Source organism: Vipera berus (genome assembly GCF_964194415.1).
Source record: "Vipera berus genome assembly, chromosome: 2".
In the NCBI taxonomy this organism is placed as follows: Eukaryota; Metazoa; Chordata; class Lepidosauria; order Squamata; family Viperidae; genus Vipera; species Vipera berus.
The window spans coordinates 2,858,321-2,882,608 of record NC_138203.1 but is presented as its reverse complement, the minus strand read 5'-3'; the positions used below and the strand labels follow the sequence as shown (position 1 = coordinate 2,882,608).

Genomic DNA, 24,288 nt, shown 5'->3' with positions numbered 1-24,288 from the left:
CTAATTATTGTTTTTATGTTTTCTTTATTTTTAATTTTTGTCAGATGATGGACATGTGGTTTATCCCAAGCATGTTTAAACTCAGTTCCCGATGATGCACCCCACTCCCTTGCCTGGAAATTGGTCCTATCAGTGGTAACATGAAATAACGGGGATGTTGTTTTGAAAACGTTTCTGAAAAGTAGCATTGCCACCCTATCAATACAGTTGGGATTATCGTATATCCATTTTAAAGGTTTGGCTCGAAACCGTAAAATTGACAAAACTTTTATTTCTTCTGAACGACAGGTTAACAAGCATCAATGTATTAATACGGTTTGAGTCCTTCGGCAGGCATGTACCGTTTCTGCTTGTCTTAATTATATCATGCTAATAATTTTGTATTTGTGAGTCTTTAAAAAAAATCTGAACAAATGTGAACATGAAGAGTTGAATCTTGAGTTCTACCTGGCGGAGGCCTCCAGATAAAATATTTCCCAGTTTCTAATCATGTTACTAGAGGTGCCCACCTCAAACTCAGATGCCCCCTTTCCTCCCATCGCCATCTTTTCCCACCCAGTTTAATCTTTTTCATGGAATTTGTGTTACCTCTGTGCCAAAGGTAAGGCTCACGGTTTCAAAGCCAATTTGTAACAGCTGACCATAATTTTAAGTAATGCAGTGCAAACTTTCCTTCCAAAAAACAAACAAACCAGAAAAAAGGAAATAGTGGAGAGCGCAGATTTCCGGAAACATCAACACGGACTATCCTAAGTAAACACAATCGTCAAGGTTACGCGCACACTCTCTCAAATGTCAAGACCTCACAGGCACAGTGAGATAGGCTGCAAATACGTTTAACAGATAAATAATTTTAAAAAGCTGGTAAATTATGGAAATGCATTTTTGTTTAACCTCAGCTAGGCAGCTGTCCTGCACCTTTTGCTTCGTATCATCATCGTTGTCGTCGTCGCTTTCATTTGTTACTGGAAAAGGTCCGTTACCAAACCAAGACGTCCTTTCCCTTTTGCGACTTAGTGTAGGTACCTGTTTATAGTGAATAAAAAGGAAACGGTATCCTTGTCGGTCCTATACAACTCTGGGGCACGATGCTCACCTCCGAGGACAATTTCCGTAGTCCAGCTGGAGCCAGGAACGGGAGCTCGCCCCGTTGCGCGGAGCTGGGGTCTCAAACGAAGCCGGCCTCTTTAACCACTGAGCCATCACGCCCCCTGATGACTGAACACCCCAGTATAAATCCCTGTGTCCTATCTGAGCAGGTATACCTTCACCCACCGGCCCCATGGCTAAAGAAAAAAGAGAAATTGCTCTCATTTCTATCACCCTATATAAATGGAAAGTGGCTTGAGATATCTGGTACCCCACAAACGGCGTTGCATGAGAATGCTTGACGCCTCTGAGGACCAACTCTCCCTGCTAAGATTGGTGAGAGTTAGAAGCCCAAGAGTTGGGCTGTAGCCCTCCTTGGGGTTGGTTCTTAACAACAACAACAACAACACAATATAACAAACAATGATAATAACAACAGTAGTAGTAGTAGTAGTTTGGAGGGACCTTGGAGGTCATCTAGTCCAACACCCTGCTCAGTCAGGAAACCCTATACCATTTCAGACAAATGGCTGTCCAGTCTCTTCTTAAAAACTTCCAGTGTTGGAGTGTTCACAACTTCTGGAGGCAGGTGGTTCCACTGGTTAAATGTTCTGACTGTTAGGAAATTCCTCCTTAGTTCTAGGTTGCTTCTCTCCTTGACTAGTTTCCATCCATTGCTTCTTGTCCTGCCTTCAGGTGCTTTGGAAAATAGCTTGACTGCCTCTTCTTTGGGGCAGCCCCTGAGATACTGGAAGGCTGCTATCCTGTCCCCCCTTGTCCTTCTTTCTCTTCATTAAACTGGACCTACCCAATTCCAGCAGCCGTTCCTGATATGTTTTAGCCTCCAGTCCCCTGATCATCCTTGTTGCTCTTCTCTGTATTCTTTCTACAATCTCAACATCTTTTTACATCGTGGTGACCAAAACTGGATGCCGTATTCCAAGTGTGGCCTTACCAAGGCATTGTAAAGTGGTATTAACTCTTCTCGTGATCTTGATTCTATCCCTCTGTTAATGCAGCCTAGCACCGTGTTGGCTTTTCTGGCAGCTGCCGCACACGGCTGGCTCCTATTTAAGGGATTGTCCACTAGGACTCCGCGATCCCTCTCACGGTTACTACTATTGAGCCAGGTACCCCCTATACTATACCTGTGCATTTGATTTTTCTTGCCTAAATGTTGAACCTTACTTTTTTCACCATTGAATTTCATTTTGTTAGATAGCGCCCAGTGTTCGAGTCTGTCCAGATCCTCCTGTATCTTAAGCCTGTAACTTCTGCAGTGTTGGCTATTCCTGCCAGCTTGGCGTTGTCTGCAGATTTGATGAGTTCCCCATCTTTCCCCTCACCCAAATCCTTGGAGGTTTTTCTTGCCTAAATGTAGAACCTTGATGGACAGCTCACTTCAGCTGACCCAGGGGTAAGGTTAGGACTTCTTCCTAAAAGTGTTGGAAACGGTCCAGACATCCCAAGAGGTTTTTAACGTGTCGTGTGCTGAGAAAGCCCAGTTACGGCATCCTTATTCCCGTCTTCAGTCTGTATTCTACATATTTTTCTCTCATCGGAACCTGCAGGATATCCAGCAGGGGTTAAAATACAGATCACAGTACAAAACAAAGAATTAAAAAGTACAAAAACAAGATAGTTCTCAATGGATCCCAACATTTCTGCTACTAAGCAAAACAGTTGTGAATTGAATGTGCCTCGCCCCATTTTGCGACCTTTCTCGGCATCGTCATTAAGGGTTATCGGCGTAGTCATTAAGTCAGTAACATGGTTCAGAGAATCGGGCTTCGTTTGACCGAAGGTCCAAAAGGTGATATCCCACACTCTAGGGCAGGGGTCTTCAAACTTGGCCCTTTTATGCCTTGTGGACTTCAACTCCCAGAATTCCTGGCTGAGGAATTCTGGGAGTTGAAGTCCACAAGGCATAAAAGGGCCAGGTTTGAAGAGCCTCTGGTCTAGGGATCCTCAAACCGTCATAAATATGGGCCAAGCGTTGCCAAGCTTCTGAACTTCGATCAGGTGAGGATGCTGCAACGGTTGTGTGTGTGAGAAACGGTCGTAAGTCAGTTTTTCCCCCCAGTGCCGCTGTCATTTCAAACTGTCGCTAAACGAACGGTTGTGAAGTTGAGGATCTACCTGTAAAACAAATTAGTATATAAAAAAATAATAATAACAGTATCCATGACGGCCGTTCCCTTATGAAATTTAAGTGGGGGGGGGTGGGTGCTGTTATTTTTTCACCTAATGAGAGATTTCAACAAACCAACCGAGTGTTGTGTGACGAATGTTGGTCTCTTTGGACTGGAGGAAATGATGTCAAGTGGGATCGGCGACCGCAGGCGGTAAAATTGCCTCAAATAAGAATATTACGGCATTCCACAGGGTAGAAAGCCATGTCTTCTTGGGTTTGTGTGTGTGTGTGTGTGTCTAATTGATTTGACCGCCAGCAAATGTCTCTTTAGCTTTTCCCTTTTGTTGTTCACTGTGTTGCTTTCCCCTGTTCTCTGATTTGTCATAGTCACGACACATCCCCTTTGGTTGTTCCCACTTAGGATTGGGGGTGAAATAAACCTCGGGATTTATTTTTTATTTATTTATAAAATTTGCAGGCCGCCTGTTTTAACTTCAAGGTAACTCTGGACGGCTTACCCAAGTCTTGCTCACATTTTCCTTCCTTCCTTCCTTCCTTCCTTCCTTCCTTCCTTCCTTCCTTCCTTCCTTCCTTCTTTCCTCTTTTCCTTCCTTCCTTCCTTCCTTCTCCCTCCCTCCCTCCCTCTCCTTCCTCTCTCCTTCCTTCCTTCCCTCCCTCCCTTCCTTCCTCCCTCTCTCCTTCCCTCCCTCCCTTCCCTTCCTCTTCTTCCCTCCCTCTCCTTCCTCTCTCCTTCCTTCCCTCCCTCCCCTTCCTTCCTCCCTCTCTCCTTCCCTCCCTCCCTCCCTCCCTCCCTCCCTCCCTTCTTTCCTTCCTTCATTTCTATTCCAAGGCATGAACACCAATTTCATGTCAGGATTGGTGATGCCTGCAGCACATGCAAAGTCTTAGAGAAGGAAACAAGGGCAGTAATTATCAGCCAATTCCCCTTGATGAGAGAGAGACTTCCGTTTTAGTTTTCCCTTTTCTCCCTTCCTTCCTGGAAACATTGAATTATTTGAGAATTTTCCTCCTCATGATTGGACTAGATAGAGGTGCCCTAATTTAATAACCTAATAACCAGCTGCCTGCAATTAGTGCAAGTTCGCATCCCACCAGACTCAAGGTTGACTCAGCCTTCCATCCTTCCCAGGTAGGTAAAATGAGGACCCACATTCTTGGGGGCAATTAAGCTGACTTTGTAATAATGCCGCTTGTGGGGTGTGTGAAAGCCCTAACAAGCAGGCATATACATAGAATGAAGGCTACTGCTAAGCTTGTAAGCCGCCCTGAGTCTTCGGAGAAGGGCGGGATATAAATGGAATAAAAATAAAAATAAAAATAAAAAAAATAATTTAACTGCATGGACCCACAGGACGAGTGGAGCCAGTCCATCCCCTGCAGCTTTTTCCTCTCTGAACAGCTTATGGTCTGTGAAGGTAACAGAATTGGGAGGGACCTTGGAGGTCTTCTAGTCCAACCCCCCAGCAGGAGACCCTGTACAAATAACAACAACGACAACGATGATGATGAAGATGCACTGAAATTAGTATATCAGGAAGGCTCACTGACCACTGGAGAGACCAAACTGGCCTACGAGAAAGACCAAATGAAGAACAGAATAGAGGCATGGGAAGACAAAGCACTACATGGCCAGTACATTAAAAAAATAGCTGGGAAAGCAGATAATAACAAGACCTGGCAATGGCTGAGAGCAGGAAAGTTGAAGAAAGAGACCGAGGGACTAACTCTGGCTGCACAAGACCAAGCCTCAAGGACAAACGCATACAAAGTCAAAATGGAGAAGACAGCCACAGACTGTAAGTGCCACCTCTGCAAAGAAGCTGAAGAAACAGTGGACCACCTGGAAAGCTGCTGCAAGAAGATCGCACAGACTGACTACGAGCAGCGGCATGACAAAGTCGCAACAATGGTGCCTTGGAAGATCTGCAAGAAATATCATTTGCCTGTAAGCAAGAACTGGTGGGACCGTAAAATAGAGAAAGTCATAGAAAATGATAAAGTTACACTGCTCTGGGACTTCAGAATTCAAACAGACAATCGCCTACAACATAACACCCCGGACTTAACAATTGTTGATAAGAAAGACAAAAAAGTCTGGATAGTGGACTTGGCAGTGCCTGGAGACAGCAGAATAGACGAGAAAGAACTGGAGGAGATAACAAAATACAAAGACCTACAAATAGAAATAGAACGACTGGGGCAAAGGCAAGCAAGGGTGGCACCAATAGTAATAGGCGCCTCGGGTGCCATCCCAAAACAACTGGAGCACCACTTGAACACCATCATCGGCATTGACAAATTCGCCCTCAGTCAATTGCAAAAGGCGGCCTTGCTGGGAACTGCTTCCATCCTGCGACGAGATCTGTAATACCATCAAACATCCACATCTGCCTATCCTGGGTCCTCGGTAAGGACTCGATAGGTAGACAAAAATGCCAAATCCAGTCTGAACATCTGGCTGACTGTGCGATGATCAATAATAATAATAAAGTTGGAAGGGACCTTGAAGGTCATCTAGTCCAACCCCCTGCTCAGGCAGGAAACCCTATACCATTTAAGGCAAATGGCTGTCCAGTCTCTTCTTAAAGACTTCCAGTGTTGGAGCAGCCACAACCTCTGGAGGCAGGTGGTTCCACCGGTTAATTGTTCTCACTGTCAGGAAGTTTCTCCTTAGTTCCAGGTTGCTTCTCTCCTTGGTTAGTTTCCATCCGTTGCTTCTTCTCCTGCCTTCAGGGGCTTTGGAGAATAGCTTGACTCCCTCTTCTTTGGGGCAGCCCCTGAGATACTGGAACACTGCTATCCTTTCAACCCTAGTCTTTCTTTTCATTAAACTAGACATACCGAATTCTAGCAACCGTTCCTTATATGTTTTAGCCTCCAGTTCCCTGATCATCTTCGCTGCTCTTCTCTGCACTCTTTCTAGAGTCTCAACATCTTTTTACTTTGTGGTGACCAAAACTGGATGCCGTATTCCAAGTGTTTTTCAGACAAGTGGTTGTCCAATCTCTTCTTAAAAAAACAAACCTTTTGGGCTGTGTGATCATTGGATCTCTTTATCAGTCTACTCCTTTTGTTGTCTGGGAAGAGGGACTGCTTCCGTCATCCCAGGAAATAAGAGGCAAAGATTCAGCCTTCCTTTTCAAGGAAATTTAGACATCTTTGAAGGGAATCAGACCGTAAGGCGCGAAAACTACACAGGTGGTCCTCAACTTAACAACCGTTCGTTGAGTGGCCTTTCAAACTGGGCGGGGGGGGGGAAACACACCTGACTTGGGACTGTTTTTTTTAGACCTAGGACCGTTACGGCATCCCCCGTGGTCACGTGATCAAAATTCAGAAGCTCGGCAACTGGCATGTACACGTGACGGTTCATGTGATCACTTTTCCCGACTTCTGACGAAGCCATTGGGGACTCAACCGCCGTCTTACTGACTTAGCAACCGTCTTGCTGAACGACGGCTAGTCTGGGCTCAATTGTGGTCAAGCATTGAGGATTACCCGTATGAATTGTCCATTTTCAGTGGCGACATGCCGCTGAACGTCAACTGGGTGGAATTCGGCAGCTCTGGCGTCTTAACCGCTGTTATGCCTTGTTTATATGTCTCCAGGAAGCTCGCCTAGATGTTTTTTTGGTTATTACTCTTTATTTTCCTCTTGTAAATCTGTTTTTTTTATTTTACTCACCCCTCCCCTCCCCTCTCCTTACTGTGTTTATATTGAGCTCCAGTCTCGCTCTCCTACCGTTGCACCATATATTCATAATTTTTAAGTTATAGAAGCCGGTAGAGACCCAGTCCCCAAGACCTTCTCTTCCCTTTTTGAGGAAGTGGTGGTTTCCTTTCATTTTCTCTGGAAGGCTGGTTTCCTCCAGCCAAGCGACTGGGGAATGTTCATGGATTGGGAATGTAGACCTGGGCAACAGGAAGAGAGTTGGGCAAAGCCTTCTTTTGGTTTCCTGAATAATTTTTATGAACGCAACGGAAACATGTGGAAGACTAAATCAGCTTCCTTTGGCATCATCCTGGATTTCTTATTTTAGTTTTATTTATTTCCCCCCCCCCAAAACTCTCTGGCAGCTTCTCAGAGGTGCTCTTCAAAAACGCACCTGGACGTCCTTGGTTTTTTGGTTGTTTTGTTTTTTTCTTGAAAAGATTTAGCTTCTAGTTCAAGAAGCTTCTTCAGTTCAGCTTTCTCTCCTGCAAGAAAGATTTATTCTGTGCAGTTCAGAGTCATTAACACACATTAAAGGAGACATCCTCCTAGTGGCTACGTTCAGAATGAGGAAAAACAGCAAATCTGGAAAAGTTGGCTTGTGGTCTGGCCGAAGGGTGCCATTTTGAGAAAGCGCTGAACCGATGCATTTCAGGACCACAGGATCCAAAACCACGTGTGTTTACTCAAAATAGGAATAATCCCTAATTACTACCGTGGAATTATTCTATGGTAATGGTAGCCTTGAAATGCACTATAGGTAAGAGAAAGGCAGCATTCAGAGGTACACACAATTCCCTGTAAGCAAAGGCTTATTGGTAAGTTTCCTGCCTGTTTTATTGAAGCCCCTTTTTTGTAAACTGTAGGAACATTTGTGCAGAAAAGTGATGACGATGATGATAATAATGATAATATAATTATTATTAAGGAGATACCTGGTTGATATCTAGGATGCAGGCAGCAACCCATGTCAACTATTAGTGCCAGTCAGTTTGAGTGTTCAGTTGACTGAGGTTCATGTTTAATGAATAAAAGTTTTATAATAATAATAATAATAATAATAATAATAATAATAATAATAATAATAATAATAATAATAATAATAATAATAATAATAATATAATGACGATGATAATAATAATAATAATATAAAAATAACATAACAGTGTTGGAAGGGTTAGAGGTCATCTAGTCCAACCCCCTGCTCAGGCAGGAAACCCTATACCATTTCAGACAAATGGCTGTCCAGTCTCTTCTTATAGTGTTGGAGCATTCACGGCTTCTGGAGGCAGGTTGTTCCACTGGTTAATTAATTTTTCTCACTCTCAGGAAATTTCTCCTTAGTTCTAGGCTGCTTCTCTCCTTGATCAGTTTCCATCCACTGTGCCAGATATTCCAGCCTTGTGTTCCTCTCTGCTTATTTGCCCCTCCCTCCAAGAGGACCTAGGATTTTCTCATGTGTTTTCATCTTACTTGCGAGTCAGAATTTTTTAAAAAAGCAGCATTTTTCGTTCCATTCACCGTGCGAAGGCATGCATTTTGATTTCTTTCCTTGTTTCAATTGAAAACGTGAGGAAAAGAAAAAAGCCGTTGCTATTTTTTTCTTAACGGATGAGTCTTAATTGTTCAGCATGTGAAGTTGTCACTGTTTTATGTGTGCTAAATTTAAGCTTAAGCTGTGTAAGGTTTGCGGTTTGGAAGTGTGGAAGATACAAGAGTTGGCGCCACAGATAAGCAAGTTTATGCTTGTATTTCCTACTGACGAAGACTTTCACCCAAGTTATTCTCTGGGTAGGTGATCCACTCTGCATGTATATGCATTTTATTCCACATTTTTGCATGATTATACATGTTGAAGTGGTACAATTTTGACTCGGTTCTTATCGTTGACTAAGCCTAATTCGGCCTCCAGAAATCCGCTTGATTCTACTTTGGATAAGAAGTGCTGATAATTAAAGACCATCCACTGAGAAATTGATAAAAGGAGTTACGAACAGCACCATCATTGGCTAGGTAATAAAACAGTCAATATTGTACTTAACCCTCGTATCTTCTGCACTTAAACCTTTTTTTTTTAATTGATCATGCAATGTCAGTTGAAGCCCAGTTGCACTGAACTCTGATGACTCGTCAAGGGGAGAAATGGCTTTCATTTTATTAACATTACTCAAACCTGGAGGTCCCTCTTGCAACCTCAACTATTACTTCAGTATAGTTGCCTGCAACATTTAGACAGCCCATATCGAAATGCCAATTTTTTTTTTTTTGGTTTTGTTAAAGGCTTCTCCGACACTTTGTAGTCATCAGCGTTTATTGCAAAAATCATCCTTTTCCCCTCATCGCCAGCTTCACACACCTTCTCATATTTAAACATTCATTTATCCTTTTTAAGTAAAAGTGCTGCTGTCATTTGTCGGAAGTGCATATTTTCAGGGAAAAAAAAACATGTTTGGAAAGAAGTGAGATTTGACTTTCTTCTGTACCTTTCTTGAGTGTCAATTGCAAAAACTGATCTCAGATGTTCTGTGCATCATTTTGCCCCAGAATTTTTTTTTACCTGCCAAACATTTTAAAAGGGACCGGCAAACTCTGGATTAAAATTTTGATTCTTTTTTAAAAAAAAAATTCATCAGCTAGATGGAACGTCAATGTTTACAGGTTCCATGCCCAAATATCTTTTTTTTCTCGAAGGAAAAGGCTTTTGGGGGAAGTATAAGAGCCCTGGTGGCGCAGTGGTTAGAACGCAGCGTTGCAGGCAAACTCTGCCCATTGCCAGGAGTTCGATCCTGACCGGCTCAAGGTTGACTCAGCCCTTCATCCTTCCGAGGCCGGTAAAATGAGGACCCAGATTGTTGGGGGGGCCAAATGCTGACTCTAAAACGCTTAGAGGGGGCTGTAAACCAATATGGAGCAGTATGCCTGGCTGAGGAATTCTGGGAGTTGAAGTCCACCAGTCATAAAAGAGCCAAGTTTGATGACCCCTGGTTTAAGAGCTGTTGCTGTTGGGTCATCCTCTACTGTAACAAAGAAAAGACTTTGGTTTGATCCAGTAGATCTTCAGCCTTCAAGCCCTTTTCTTATAATACAGTTTATTCTCCCTATCATCTGTAGTTATATCAGGCTGAAGCTTAACAGTGCCTGCAATACAAAAAGCCATTCTAACCTTAAAAGTTAGTTTTTAAAGGGGTAGTCTCCAGCTTACCCCAGTTCGTTTGGTGACTGTTCAAAGTTGCAACGGCACTCAAAAAAAAAAAAAAAAAAAGAGTGACTGACGACCATTTTCCATATTTATAACCTTTGCAGCATTCCCCCTGGTTTACCTGATTGAAATTCAGAAGCTTGGCAACTTAACACACGTTTAGCGTCCCAGGGTCATGTTGTCATGTTATCCTCCTGCCAAGCCAAGTCAATCCCGGGGGAAGTCGGTCTCGCTGAAGAGCCGTGTCGCTAACTTTAAAACAGTCGCAGGGATTCACTTGAGAGTGGTCGTCAAAACGGGGCAAAATTCACTGAACGACTGTCTGCCTTGGCGACAGAAATCTGGGGCTACCTTGGGATTGTAAATTGAGGGCTAGCTGCGCGGAATCGATCTGAACCCGGTTCTGTGTTTCTTCCCGCGTATGCGATCCCCCCTTTGGCAGAGGCCATCCCCAGCTTTGTGTTGGGAGCCCGTTTTTATGCCGGGATTCCGAGGAAACCATGAGCAAATGTGATCGCTGCCATCTCCCAAGTGCCTACAAGCCACAACTGAGTGAGGGTTAGGGTCTTCGTGAGACAGCAGCGGCTTCCTCTTTCATTATATCTGCAAAACCGTTTTATTAGCAGGGCGAGGGCGATACGCTCCAGACAGCTGCTGGTTTCAAAATATTTATTTGTTTATTTATTTTATTGGATTTATATACCACCCTTTCCCGAAGGACTCAGGGCGGTTTACAGGGTATTTAAAACCAAGTCAATACAAAAGTTAAAAACAATTTAAAAATAATAATAATATGCATTTATTATTATTATTATTATTATTATTATTATTATTATTAATTTTATTTGTATACCGCCCTTCTCCCGAAGGAGGCAGGAGATGAATCCATGGAGGGGAATTACAAACAATAGTTAGTGATGATTCATTGTCAGTGGCCGGAGAGCAAACAACACAGGAGGATCACAGGCTCCTATCCTGCCTGTGTGCTTCCCAAAGTGAATTTGATCACGGTGGAAAGCAAGGATGCTGGCCTCTTATAGTCCTTTCTAGTCAAGTGATCAATTTGGTATGCCCATGAATCCAGGGTGCCCAGCCTTGGCAACGTTGAGATTTGTGGGCTTCAACTCCCAGAATCCCTCTAGCAGGAGGACCTATACCAGGGGTGGGCAACCTCGGCCCTTTTATGACTCCTGGACTTCAACTCCCAGAATTCCTGAGCCAGCCATGCTGAGGGGAAAGGGAGAGGTTACCAAGCTGAGCCATGGCTGGCTCAGGAATTCTGGGAGTTGAAGTCCACGAGTCATGAAGGGGCCATAGTTCCCCCATGCTGGCTCAGGAATTCTGGGAGTTGAAGTCCACCAGTCATGAAGGGGCCATAGTTCCCCCATGCTGGCTCAGGAATTCTGGGAGCTGAAGTCCACGAGTCATAAAAGAGCCAAGGTTGCCTACCCCTGGCCTACACCATCTATTTTTTCTTTTCTTTTCTTTTCTTTTCTTTTCTTTTTTTGGATAGAAATCATCCAATTCTCTAATTCCCTTGACAGAATGAGGGATCTGTGCTTTGATGGGAAGGATAACTTGTCTTGTTTCATATATTCATTTCCTAAGTTTTTACGTTAAGCATTTTATTCATGTGCATATATACCATTGCAACCGTTCATGTTGGTGTTCTGTTCATTTTGAAATGCTCGCGTCAAACTGCAGTAGATCTTTCCCGCGTGTCTCTTTTGCAGTGGCGTCACTGATCCCCGTAGCTTTCCTTTCCTTTCCAGATGGACCTCCGGTCGTGCCCCACTATGACATCTCAGACACGAACTCAGACCCCGAAGTGGTGAACGTGGACAATCTTTTGGCAGCCGCCGCCGTTCAAGAGCACAACAGTTCGGTCGTTAAGCAGGACGCCGAGCCAACATGGAGGTCCAGGGGGCTGCTAGAAGAGCTGAATGCTGAGACAAGTGGGTAGAACGCATTTGCGTGGGTCTTGCCGGGATCCTAAGTATTACGATTCTAAGCATTATAATATTATAAGTATTAGTACCGCTTTATAAAACCCCAGTGAGGCCACACTTGGAATACGGCAGCCAGTTTTTGTCACCATACTACAAAAAAGATGATGAGAGTTTGGAAAATGTTCAGAGAAGAGCAACTAAGACGATCCAAGGCCTGGTGGCTAAAACATGCGAAGAACGGCTGCGGGACTTGGGTTTGGCTAGTCTAAAGAAAAGAAGAAACAGGGGAGATATGATAGCAGCGTTCCAGTATCTGAGGGGCTGCCACAAAGAAGAGGGGGGGGGATCAACTTATTCTCCAAAAGTACCAGAGGGCAGGACGAGAAACAATGGTTGGAAACTGATCAAGGAGAGAAGCAACCTGGAATTAAGGAGAAACTTCCTGGTGGTGGGGACAATTAACCAGTGGAACAGAAGTTGTCTTCAGAAATCGTGGGTGCTCCATCACTGGAAGTTTTTAAGAAGAGACTGGAGAGTCACTTGTCTGAGACCGTATAGGTTCTCCTGCTTGAGCAGGGGGCTGGACTAGAAGACCTCCAAGGTCCCTTCCGGCTCTGTTCTGTTCCATAGCAGCCTCTGATACTTCCCTTTCCATGCGGAATCACATAATCCCAGCCTACCTGCTCGACTAATACCTGCAGAGAAAGACATCTGTCTACCTCAGGGGTCTTCAAACTTGGCCCTTTTAGGACTGGTGGACTTCAACTCCCAGAATTCCTCAGCCAGGCACACAAGTCCACAAGTCATTAAAGGGCCAGGTTTGAAGACCCCCTGACATAATGTGAGGGGAAAATAATGCTAACTCAGAAAGAGCTAAACTGGTGTTTCTCAAGCACGGCCATTTTAAGAGGTGTGGACTTCAACTCCCAGAATGCCCCAGCCAGCTATGCTTTGTCCTCAACCTGCTCTTCTACCTTGTGGCATCACATAATGCAGGGGTCTTCAAACGTGGCCCTTTTATGACTCGTGGACTTCAACTCCCAGCATTCTTCAGCCAGCGTGCCTAGCTGAGGAATTCTGGGATTTGAAGTCCACAAGTCATGAAAGGGCTGAGGAATTCTGGGAGCTGAAGTCCACAAGTCATGAAAGGGCCAGGTTTGAAGACCCCTGATCCACCTGCAATACAGGCAGTCCTTGACCACAATTGAGCCCCAAATTTCTGTTGTGAAATGAGACAGTTGTTAAGTGAATTTTGACCTTCCTTGCCACATTTGTTAAGTAAATCCCAGGAATTTCAGCCAGTTTAAATGAGCCTAAAGGTTTATTGCAAGCTTAAGCTCTGTACAAGACTCTGACCGACTAACAGTCAAGGGACACGAGCGGGAGATAAGAGAGTCATTCAAGGTGGGCTGGATTTCCTGTAGATCTCTTGCGGGCGCTTAGGGACTAGTGACTTATGATGCGTTTGAGTCCCTCCCTCGGGCTCAGCCTGGTCATCTCCTACAGTTAAAGTTAGCCGCACGCTAATCTGGCTTTCCCCATTGTCTTCGCTTTTCAGAAAGGTCACAAAAGGGGAATCATAAGACCCTGGGACATGGCGACCGACATAAATATGAGTTAGTGGCCGAGCATCTGAATTTTGATCATGTGGGACCATGGGGATGCTACAACGGTTGTAAGGATGAAAAACCGTCACAGGTCACTTTTTTCCCCAGTGCCGTTGTAACTTCCAACAGTCACTAAATGAGCTGTTGTAAGTCAAGGACTATCTGTGAAATGGCATGCCTTTCAACCCCAGAAGGTGTGAGTCATATAGCTCCATACTGCTGAATTCATTCAACTCATTCAGGGCTGAAGGCCGTGACCTCAGAATGACGTCTGTGGTTCAAACAGGGGAAGAAATTCAAGAGACCCTGACGAAAAAAAATAATGGAATAGAATAGAACAGAACAGAACAGAAAGGAATAGGAATAGGAATAGGAATAGAATATAGGAATAGAGAATAGAATAGAATATAGAAATAGAATAGGAATAGAGAATAGAACAGAATAGAATATAGGAATAGAGAATAGAATAGAGCTGGAAGGGACCTTGGGGGGTCTTTTCGTTCAGCCCCCTGCTCAAGCAGGAGAACTTGGATCTAATTATATAATTAAATTGACAAAAATACAGTTAATCTTTTTTTTTATATTTTAATTCCATTTATATCCCGCCCTTCTCCGAAGACTAAGGGCGGCTTACAAGCTTAGCAGTAGCCTTCATTCTATGTATATGCCTGCTTATTAGGGCTTTCACACACACACACCCCAAAGCGGCATTATTACAAAGTCAGCTTAATTGCCCCCAACAATCTGGGTCCTCATTTTACCTACCTGGGAAGGATGGAAGGCTGAGTCAACCTTGAGCCTGGTGGGATGCGAACCTGCACTAATTGCAGGCAGCTGGTGTTACTTAAGGAGGCATTAGCCCACTGCTCCACCAAGGCTCTTTGAATATGATCCTCGCCTGTACATAAATCATCCCTTTGGTCACGTTAAAAAGTTACCCTCTGGCAGAAACCTTTGGAGGACCTCCAGGGGCTGCAAAAGAGATCCTGGGCAAGTCCCCGGGCTCTGCGCTTTAGTCCAAACATTGAGTAGGCTTACTTCAGAGCCTGAGCTGAGTATGTGTGAGGGAGGACTGTACGTTTCTTCCCTCGCTTTCAGGGCAGCGAGCTCCCCCAGGGTTATCTGGACATGTACTTTTGTCCATATGTTTGCCCGGCCTACTTCTCCAGAAGCAACCCTTCAAGGTTGCAATAACAGGAAATACCAAGATTATTTTAAAAAGCAGGAATGTCCTTGAGTCAACTTAGGCCGTGCCTATTATGCCGAGCCGAGCTTTCTTAACCAACGGTCCATTTTGGTCCTCCCCTGCTGCAGAGGAGAGGCAGAAATAGCAATCGCACTTAAGACTTACATACCGCTTCACGGTGCTTTACAGCCCCTCTCTAAGCAGTTTATAGAGCCAGCGTCTTGTTCCCCCAACCATCTGAGTCCTCATTTTACCGACCTTGGAAGGACGGAAGGCTGAGTCAACCTGGAGCCCCGTCAGGATTGAGCTCCAGACTGTGGGCAGAGTCTGCCTGCAGTAACTGCATTCTAACTACTGCACCACCAGAGAGGGAGGAAGGAAGGAAAGAATAACTGCATTCTAACCACACCACCACCAGGGAGGGAGGGAGGAAGGAAGGAAGGAAGAAAAAGGGAGGGAGGGAAGGAAGGAAGGAGTAACTGCATTCTAACCACTGCACCACCAGAGAGGGAGGGAGGGAGGGAGGAAGGAAGGAAGAAAAAGGGAGGGAAGGAAGGAAGGAAGGAAGGAAGGAAGGAAGGAAGGAGTAACTGCATTCTAACCACTGCACCACCAGAGAAGGAGGGAGGGAGGAAGAAGGGAAGGAAGGAAGGAAGGAGGGAAGGAAGGAAGGTCTAGCAATAGCACTCAGACTTATATGCCACTTCACAGTGCTTTACAGCCCTCTAAGCGGTTTACAGAGTCAGCTTCTTGCTCCCCAACAATCTGGGTCCTCATTTCACCGACCTCGTAAGGATGGAGGTCTGAGTCAACCTTGAGCACCATCAGGATTGAACTCCAAGCTGTGGGCAGAGTCTGCCTGCAATAACTGCATTCTAACCACTGTACCACCAGGGCTGTTGAATGGTGAAAACCACATCATGCACACAAAGCCATACCTGAAGTAATTTTATAGGGTGGTACTCATATTTTTGTGTGTGTGCGCGCGTGTGCGTGAGAGAGCTGATCTAAAAAAAAATTAGAATCAAATGTTATTAATAATGGGGATGGAGGGTGGGAACTTACTAAGAAATCTCAAGAAGTCAGGAAAAACAGATGATATTGTTCCACATTGTTGCCCAAAAAAACCTATATTCATGAGTCTGTGGCTGGGGTCTTCAAACTTGGCCCTTTTATGACTTGTGGACTTCAACTCCCAGAATTCCTCTGGGAGTTGAAGTCCACAAGCGTTCTGTTCTGGCCTACGACCGGCCCTGTTTGAATGTCAGGGACAACCCCCTTTTATAATCAACAGGCTATAACTAACCCAACCAAATTTATTTACAAAAGTTAAACGAAAAGTTCAAACAAGACTTAAACCAAAAAGGTTAAACAAGAGTTAAACAATAACAGAGCAGGACTCTCACAGAAGCTCTTCAAACGGTTGCCTTCAGCAACCAGCACCTCCCACACATTCCCCTTTTAACAGCAGTCCCAAGGCGTGGTCTGCAGTAATCCGGGTGGGGCCCCTGTTGCTGACTTGGCCTGCCTACACGGGATACAGGAAGTGACGTAGGCCTGGACGTCATGTTGGACTCAGGGCCACCAGAAGGTACGGGAGACCAAGTTCAGGGTCTTGAACAGGCCAAAATGCCCCACCGCCGGGTTATCGTGACACTGGCTGAGGATGAGTGCCCTGAGTGGCCCTCCCGGAACATAGAGCCGGTCACAATAAAATAAGAGTCCATCCGTGACCATCCAAGGAGAATCTGGCCCCACCTCCTCCTTCCGCTGAGCCACCCACACATCCTGCTGCTGTGCCTCCCGGATCCGAGCCCATATATTGGCTCCCGCACCGCAGCAAAAGACTCGATAGGGAGCACTGTCCTGGGCAGAAGCTTGTCTTCCGCTCGGGAATATTCGGGCTTCCTGGACAGAGCATCTGCTCTTTGATTGCGACCCCTGGGTATGTACTTGACTCGGAAATTGAACCTCGCAAAGAAAACAGACCACCTGTTGTGGCCCCGACCCCCGCGCCTGTCCTAACCGAGGAAGAGGACTCTGAGGATGATGGGGAGGAACTGGCAAGGCCTCCTTCGCCGGGGCCCTCCTCTCTGGCAAGGCCTCCGTCTCCATCTGTAGGCCGAGAGGAGCAGCCTGGGAGTAGCCAGGCTGGGAGGGAGCTCGAGCAGGTGCAGCAAATACAGTCTAGTGAAGATGACTCATGGCTAGACCCTCGAGAAAGACGCAGGGCCAAGCATTTGCAGCAACGTAGGTCGAGTAGGAGGGCCAGGGAGTAGCTGAGTCATTGAGCCACACCCCATAACGTACAAAAGGGGGTGTGGCTGCTCTCATAAATTTGTGACGAACAATTTAATTCACCACAGCTTCTGGTCACCTCTGTCAGATTTCTCTACCTGTGTGAACCCTGGTCTGGATTTCGTGCCTACGCTTCTTCATCTCTGCTTTTCGGTTTGTTTGTCTGGACTTTCTTGGAATTTCTTGTTGGCAGTTATCTCATGTCAGTGAACGTTTGAGATAACTAACCTATTTTGGCTGACTGTGCGTAGCTTGCTGCCAAGACTATCGGACAGCAATTATATTGTGGTATAAAGACTTAACCCTTTTGTTTCGTACCTGCTTGTTTGTTTGTACCTTGAGGGAAGGGGAACAGAACACCACCGAATCTGGCGTTGGTTCAATTTCCGAGCGGTCTGCAGGCTTTCCAATTTCTTATGGTCCGCCGGACCTCAATTTGATGCCGCGCCCCCTCCAGATGATGCCACCAGGCCTCGAATGCCACTTTGATGGCCAGCAGCTCCTTCTCCCAGATGGTATAGTTGCATTCCGACGGATTCAGTTTCCACGAATTCTACGTGCAAGGGAAGAGGGTACCGCCGGGGGTCGTTGCCTGGAGTAACACCGCCCTAATGGCAATGTCGGAGGCATCTGCCTCCACGACGAACGGCCGTTGCGGGTCAGGATGCTTCAAGATGGGCTCCTTCATGAAGGCTTCCTTCAAAGCCTGGAAAGCCCGTTGTTCTGGAGCGTCCCACTGAAACCGAGTCTTCTTCTGCAGGAGCCAAGTGAGGGGGGCTGTCAGGGTAGCAAACCCAGGGATGAAAGCTCGATAATAGTTGGCGAACCCAAGAAGTCGCTGAACATCCTTCACACGACGTGGGGGTTGCCAACTCTGCAAAGACTCGACCTTACTCGGCTCCATGGCGATGCCCTCAGGAGAAATGTGGTGACCCAAAAAATCGATGATCACCTGGTAGAACTGGCACTTCTCCAATTTAGCATACAGCCGATGTTCTCGGAGTCACTGCAGGACCTGACGGAGATGTTGATGGTGCACCTCTCGCGACGGAGAGTAGATCAGGATGTCGTCCAAGTAGATCACGACAAACTGATCTAACAAATCCCGTAAAATATCGTTCATGAAATACTGAAACACGGCGGGGGCGTTGGTCAGTCCAAATGGCATCACCGTGTATTCAAAATGTTCGTATCAAGTACCAAACACCGTCTTCCACTCATCACCCGACCGAACTCTGACAAGGTTGTAAGCTCCATGCAGGTCCAGTTTTGTGAAGATCTTAGCCTCCCGGAGTCGGACCAAGAGTTCGGGGATGAGGGGCAGCGGGTAACGATTGTGCACCGTGATGGTGTTTAATTTTCTATAATCGCAGCAAAGCCGCAATTCACCAGACTTCTTTTTGACGAAGAGCACGGGTGCAGACACTGGCGAGGACGAGGGCCGGATGAAACCCCGAGCCAAATTCTTATCCAGAAAGTCCTGCAACGCAGCCAACTCAGGGTCCGACATGGAGTACAAACGCCCCACTGGGAGAGGTGCATCAGGTACTAAATCAATGGGGCAGTCATAGGGCCTGTGCAGGGGTAATTGATCCGCCTCCGTCTCGCTGAACACATCAGCAAATTCAGTCAGTTCGGAAGGCAAGGAAACCCCTGGGGAACCCTCCATCTGGCCAGCACAGATATGGCGGATGTGGTCCACACACTGCAAGCTTGGGAAGGTGACCAAGTTCTGTGACCAATAGATCTGTGGGTCATGTGCCCGGAGCCACGCCAGTCCCAAGACCACGGGGAAATGCAGATCTGAAGTGATATAAAACTGTATGGCCTCCTCATGGGAACTGATGGCCATACATAACGGTTGCGTGGCGGCCTTAATTGGCCCAGACAGGAGCACTCGACCATCGATAGTCTCCACTAACATGGGCGGTTCCACCGGGCACTGGGGAACAGCCCATTTGGCCACAAATGCTGAGCCCATAAAATTTGTGGTGGCTCCAGAGTCAATTAAGGCATGGATTGGAATCCCCTTCGGCTTGCCGGGGAGGATCAGACATGCCTCCAATATCAGATGCCGTAGAGGTCCACAGGCAGCATCAGAAGGACGTCGCTCGGTGTTGTGGGATGCCTGACCTAACACACCTTTTAGATTGGGCTCAGGGCGTTTTCCCGACAGAGGAGTAGGGGGCTTTCTCGGGGCAGACTCGGTCACTGACGCCCAGCATCGCTTCTTTGGGCAGAAGGCAGCCAAATGCCCAGGGTCCCCACAGTAAAAACATAACCCCCCCCCGAACGTCGCCTGTTCATTTCTGCCACCGATAGACGAGGCCTAGCAGCACCTAGCTCCCTTGGCTCCTCCCTTTGAACCGGGGTCTCATGCACAACAGGGGCCGCAGGGGTCTCTGGGGTGGCACGGCGACTCCTTTGCTGCTGCAGCCGAGCGTCGATCTGCAGACAGAGATGGATCAGCCCATTGACGTCTGAGGGAATATCAACACGGGCCAGCTCATCCAACATCTCCGACAATCCATCCTGGAAAGCGTCCACGAGCGCAGCCTCATTCCAGGTTGAATCCTGGCTAAGCAGCCGAAAATCGCTGATATAGCCCTGTAGGGGGCGTCGGCCTTGCCTCAGAGCTTTCAGACGTCGGGTAGCAGTCTTCATCTTTATGGGGTCCTCATACATCAGACGCATATGATTACAAAACCCCACAAAGTTGTCCAACAATGGGCTAGGTTGGGCCAGCAGAGGTGTGCCCCAACGAGCTGCATCACCAGAGAGGCTTAACACAAACCCCACCTTATCCCGGTCAGTGGGGAAATCAGCTGCTCTCACGCTGATAAATAGCTGGCATTGTCCCAGGAAAGCAGGAAACATCTCTGGATTGCCATTAAATTTATCCGGCATCGCAACTTGGCATTTTCTCCTGGATGGTGGTGGTGGTGGTGCAGCATGGACCTGTGCTTGTAATTGAGCCACCTGAGCTGCCAACAAAGCGAGTTGCTGGGTGAGCTGGGCATTCTTAGCACGTAGCTGCTCCATAATAATAAGGGGTGGGAGGCTGAAGGCAAACTGTTCTGTTCCAGCCTACGACTGTCAGGGACAAGCCCTTTTTATAATCAACAGGCTGGAACTAACCCAACCAAATTTATTTACAAAAGTTAAACGAAAAGTTCAAACAAGACTTAAACCAAAAAGGTTAAACAAGAGTTAAACAGTAACAGACCAGGACTCTCGCAGAAGCTCTTCAAACGGTTGCCTTCAGCAACCAGCACCTCCCACACATTCCCCTTTTAACAGCAGTCTGAAGGCGTGGCTTCTCATTGCCTTCTCCCGAGTTGCCTCATTGCTTTCCTCTGCTCAGTTCTGCTAGATTGCCTCCTGCTCTAAGTGTCCCTGAACAGAGCCAGCTGTGGATCGTCTTCTTCCAATCCTTCATGCTCACGCAGCTGGGTCTGAGGAGGAACAAGACGGGAGGGGCCAGGCTGAGAGTTCTGCGGTGCATCAGAACCTTCCTCTGACACCAAAGGCTCTCCAAACCCCTCCTCCTCCTCCTCCTCTTCAGAATTGTCCGACTCAGCTGCCGAAACCACAGGCTGACGCTGAATCACAACAACGTCACAAAAGGGCCAAGTTTGAAGACCCCTGGTCTGTATAGTCACTAACAGTTAGCACAACGCAAAAGAGTTTTTACAGGATTATACTTCTAACGCAGCATTCTTCCAAATGTGTCTTGGTGGTCAAATCCTCCCCAAGTGCATTTTTATGAGAGATACCTGGCGTGTTAACTATGACCAGAACAGAGGGCTGACGATCGTCATCCAGATTCTCTCAATTTATTTAAATGACTTTTGTAGGGCACCCTTGTGTTCAGACACACGCTTACCCATAACGTGGTTTGCTGGCTTTCTTTGGTTTGGCCATTGCTGCTTGCAAACTGTGATTTCGACTTACTGTGTTATATGAAGCCAACCTATCAGGGCTGATTGGACAAGCCGCCATTAAGCATGTAGCACCACGCTCAAACCAGTCCTTTGTGGCCTGGCCAGGAGGAGTTTTTGGAAGTTTCAATTCATCCTAAACATTCGTTGCCTGTGGGTTTGTGACAGCTCTGATCCTTTTAGAACCGGTAGAAGGGAATAGCTGTAGAACAGTGGGGTCCTCGGTGCTCTCTTGAGCTTGGTGGTTTTCCTGGAGACGTTTCATTACCCAGCTAGGTAACGTCATCAGTGCTAGAAGGGAATGGGGTTTGTGAAGAGGAGGAGGAGGACGACGACTGTGGGGTCCTTGGTGCTCTCTGAGCTTGGTGGTTTCCTTCCAGACGTTTCATGACCTAACTAGGGAACATCATCAGTGCTAGAAGGGAGGAGGAGGAGGAGGAGGAGGAGGAGGAGGAGGATCACCGTGGGGTCCTTGGTGCTCTCTGAGCTTGGTTGTTTTCTTGCAGACGTTTCATGACCCAACTGGGTAACAACATCAGTGCTAGAATGGAATGGGGTTTCCTCTTTGTTAATAACAGTGCACGTATGCAGGTAGTCCTCAGTTTACAACAGTTTGTTTACTGAGCATTCAAAGTTACAACGGCACTTAAGAAAAATGTGACTTGTGACTGTTTTTCACACTTACCACCACGACAGCATCCCCATGGTCATGTGACCTAAATTTGGATGCTTGGCAACTGATTCGCCTTTATGAGCGGTGTTTGCTCTTCTTGTTAATAATAATAATAATAACAACAACAATAATGAGGAGGAGGAGGAGAAGGAGAGAAGAGAAGGAGATGAAGAAAACAAGAAGAAGGAATGAATGAACCTTTATTGTCCAAGTACAACCAGGTATACATTGAGATTGGCTGAGCCTCCCTTCGTGCCCCCCACCACCACCACAACTTGCAGCGACAACAAACCCACCGTCTTGTTACACCGTGTGAGCTAATTGCACAACACACCGGCCTGGCAAGTCAATCATACATAAGAGTTATTTCCCGTTCAAGAGCCTGACAGCCCATGGATAGAAGCTGTTCTTCAGCCTGTTGGTACGGCTGGCTCTACTCCTGTATCTCCTACCCGATTCAGGAGAAGAAGGAGGAGGAGAAGGAAAAAAAGAAGAAGAAGCTTGGAGGTCATCTAGTCCAACCCTCTTCTCCGGCAGGAAACCCTATACCATTTCAGACAAGTGTTTATCTTCTTCTTGTTAGCTGCGAAGTCGTGTCCGACTCATCGCCACCCCATGGACAACGTTCCTCCAGGCCTTCCTGTCCTCTACCAACTTCTGGAGTCCATTTAAGCTCATGCCTACTGCTTCAGGGACTCCATCCAGCCACCTCCTTCTCTGTCGTCCCCTTCTTCTCTCGCCCTCAATCTTTCCCAGCATGAGGCTCTTCTCCAGTGAGTCCTTCCTTCTCATTAGGTGGCCAAAGTATTTGAGTTTTAGCTTCAGGATCTGGCCTTCTAAAGAGCAGTCAGGGTTGATCTCCTCTAGGACCGACCAGTTTGATCGCCTTGCAGTCCAAGGGACTCGCAGGAGTCTTCTCCAGCACCAGAGTTCAAAGGCCTCCATTCTTTGGTGCTCGGCCATTCTTATGGTCCAACTTTCACTGCCCTACATTGCAACTGGGAAGACCATAGCCTTGACTATACAAATGGTTATCTAGTCTTTATTATATACCAATCATTTGCCCTGTCAGCGTTGGTGGGAGCGATTTTGGTTGCTCCTTAGATTAGGCTGTTGTTTATTGTTTGTTTGTCTGAGCTGGTAGCTCCTTAATTGGGGTCTGAGCCTTCTAGCATTGCTGATATAATCTAGCTTGGTAGTGAAATGTTTGCAAGAAAACGACCAAGTTCAGAGAAGACCAAAGGCCCCCTAATTCTTTTGTAAGCTGTAACTTCCTTTCTTTCGACGTTGAGATCCGGCATGGAAGTTGATTTCTTAATTTTCTTGCCACGTATCATCCTTGCTTGGTTTTCTAGGGCTTCGGCACTTTTTCACGAGGAAGACTCATTAGTGTAGCTAATTAGAAGAAAACTATAGTTTCAGGAGACAGTTTCTTTTAAATTTGATATCTCAGTGGCTCGGCTGAATATTATATTTGTAAGCCACAGTACATCCAAAGAGGAAAAAAAAAGACAGGCTGGGAATTTATTTAAATTAATGCCGATGCGACTGCTGCTCCCAGCTGTATTTTTGGATTTGTGACTTTCCCATCAGTCGAAGGGAAATGCAATAAATTATCTCTTCTTTTCAGAATGTAATGCAATCCGACAGTGTTCAGTTTGCACCGGATCATTCTGCTTTGTAGCAAATTCTTTTTAAGAGTTGCTGGCGGTACATAAATGTACTTACGCCTTATATTTGTCTGCTGCTATGGTTTTCAGACAGCACCATCCGTCTGCTTTTCTCTACTGTCTAGAGACTCAGATATACAAGAAGAAACACGGTTTTAGAGCTTGCATTGATCACTTTCTCAAATAGAGGTTCCCATATACTCCCCTGCCACTTTAATAATAAAGTTGGAAGGGACCTTGGAGGTCATCTAGTCCAACCCCCTGGTCAGGCAGGAAACCCTATACCATTTCAGACAAAGGGCTGTCCAGTCTCTTCTTAAAAACCTCCAGTGTTGGAGCATTCACCACTTCTATGGTGTCTATCACTGCTATCATGTCCCCCCTCGTCCTTCTCTTCATTAAACTAGACGTACCCAATTCCAGCAACCGTTCCTTATATGTTTTAGCCTCCAGTCCCCTGATCCTCTTTGGTGCTCTTCTCTGCACTCTTTCTAGAGTCTTGACATCTTTTTTACATCGTGTTGACCAAAACTTTGACTTAATGATCTTGGGGTTTTCGACAGCTACTGGGGTTGTCTTGCTGAGAGACACAGTCCCATGATGTCACACTCTATGGCAATTCTGACCCCAGTTGCCATCATAATGTGAAGACTATCTGTATTTGGTATGTTGGCTGTCTTGATAAATACGAGGACAGTTCGGGAAATAAACCTCTGTTTGGTTATCAATGACAGACACTCGCCGATACAGAACCTTTATTGTAGACATTACAAAACTACAACATGACTTTACTTTTTGACACAATTGCCT

At 46.2% G+C, this 24,288-nt stretch overlaps 1 protein-coding gene across 3 annotated transcripts in view; it reads left to right on the top strand.

The window, feature by feature from the left end:
- Positions 1–24,288, top strand: part of ARK2N (arkadia (RNF111) N-terminal like PKA signaling regulator 2N) — a 74,580-nt gene that overhangs the window by 39,034 nt on the left and 11,258 nt on the right. For 2 of the 3 annotated variants that reach the window (XR_014025290.1, XM_081319288.1), the window contains exon 4: positions 11,909–12,109. Coding sequence is in view for 2 of the 3 variants with exons in the window: in XM_081319288.1 (XP_081175414.1) it covers positions 11,909–12,109 (201 nt within the window). In the remaining variant the exon portion in view is untranslated. The remainder of the gene's footprint in view (positions 1–11,908; positions 12,110–24,288) is intronic. The other variant, XM_081319289.1, reaches the window with a different exon arrangement.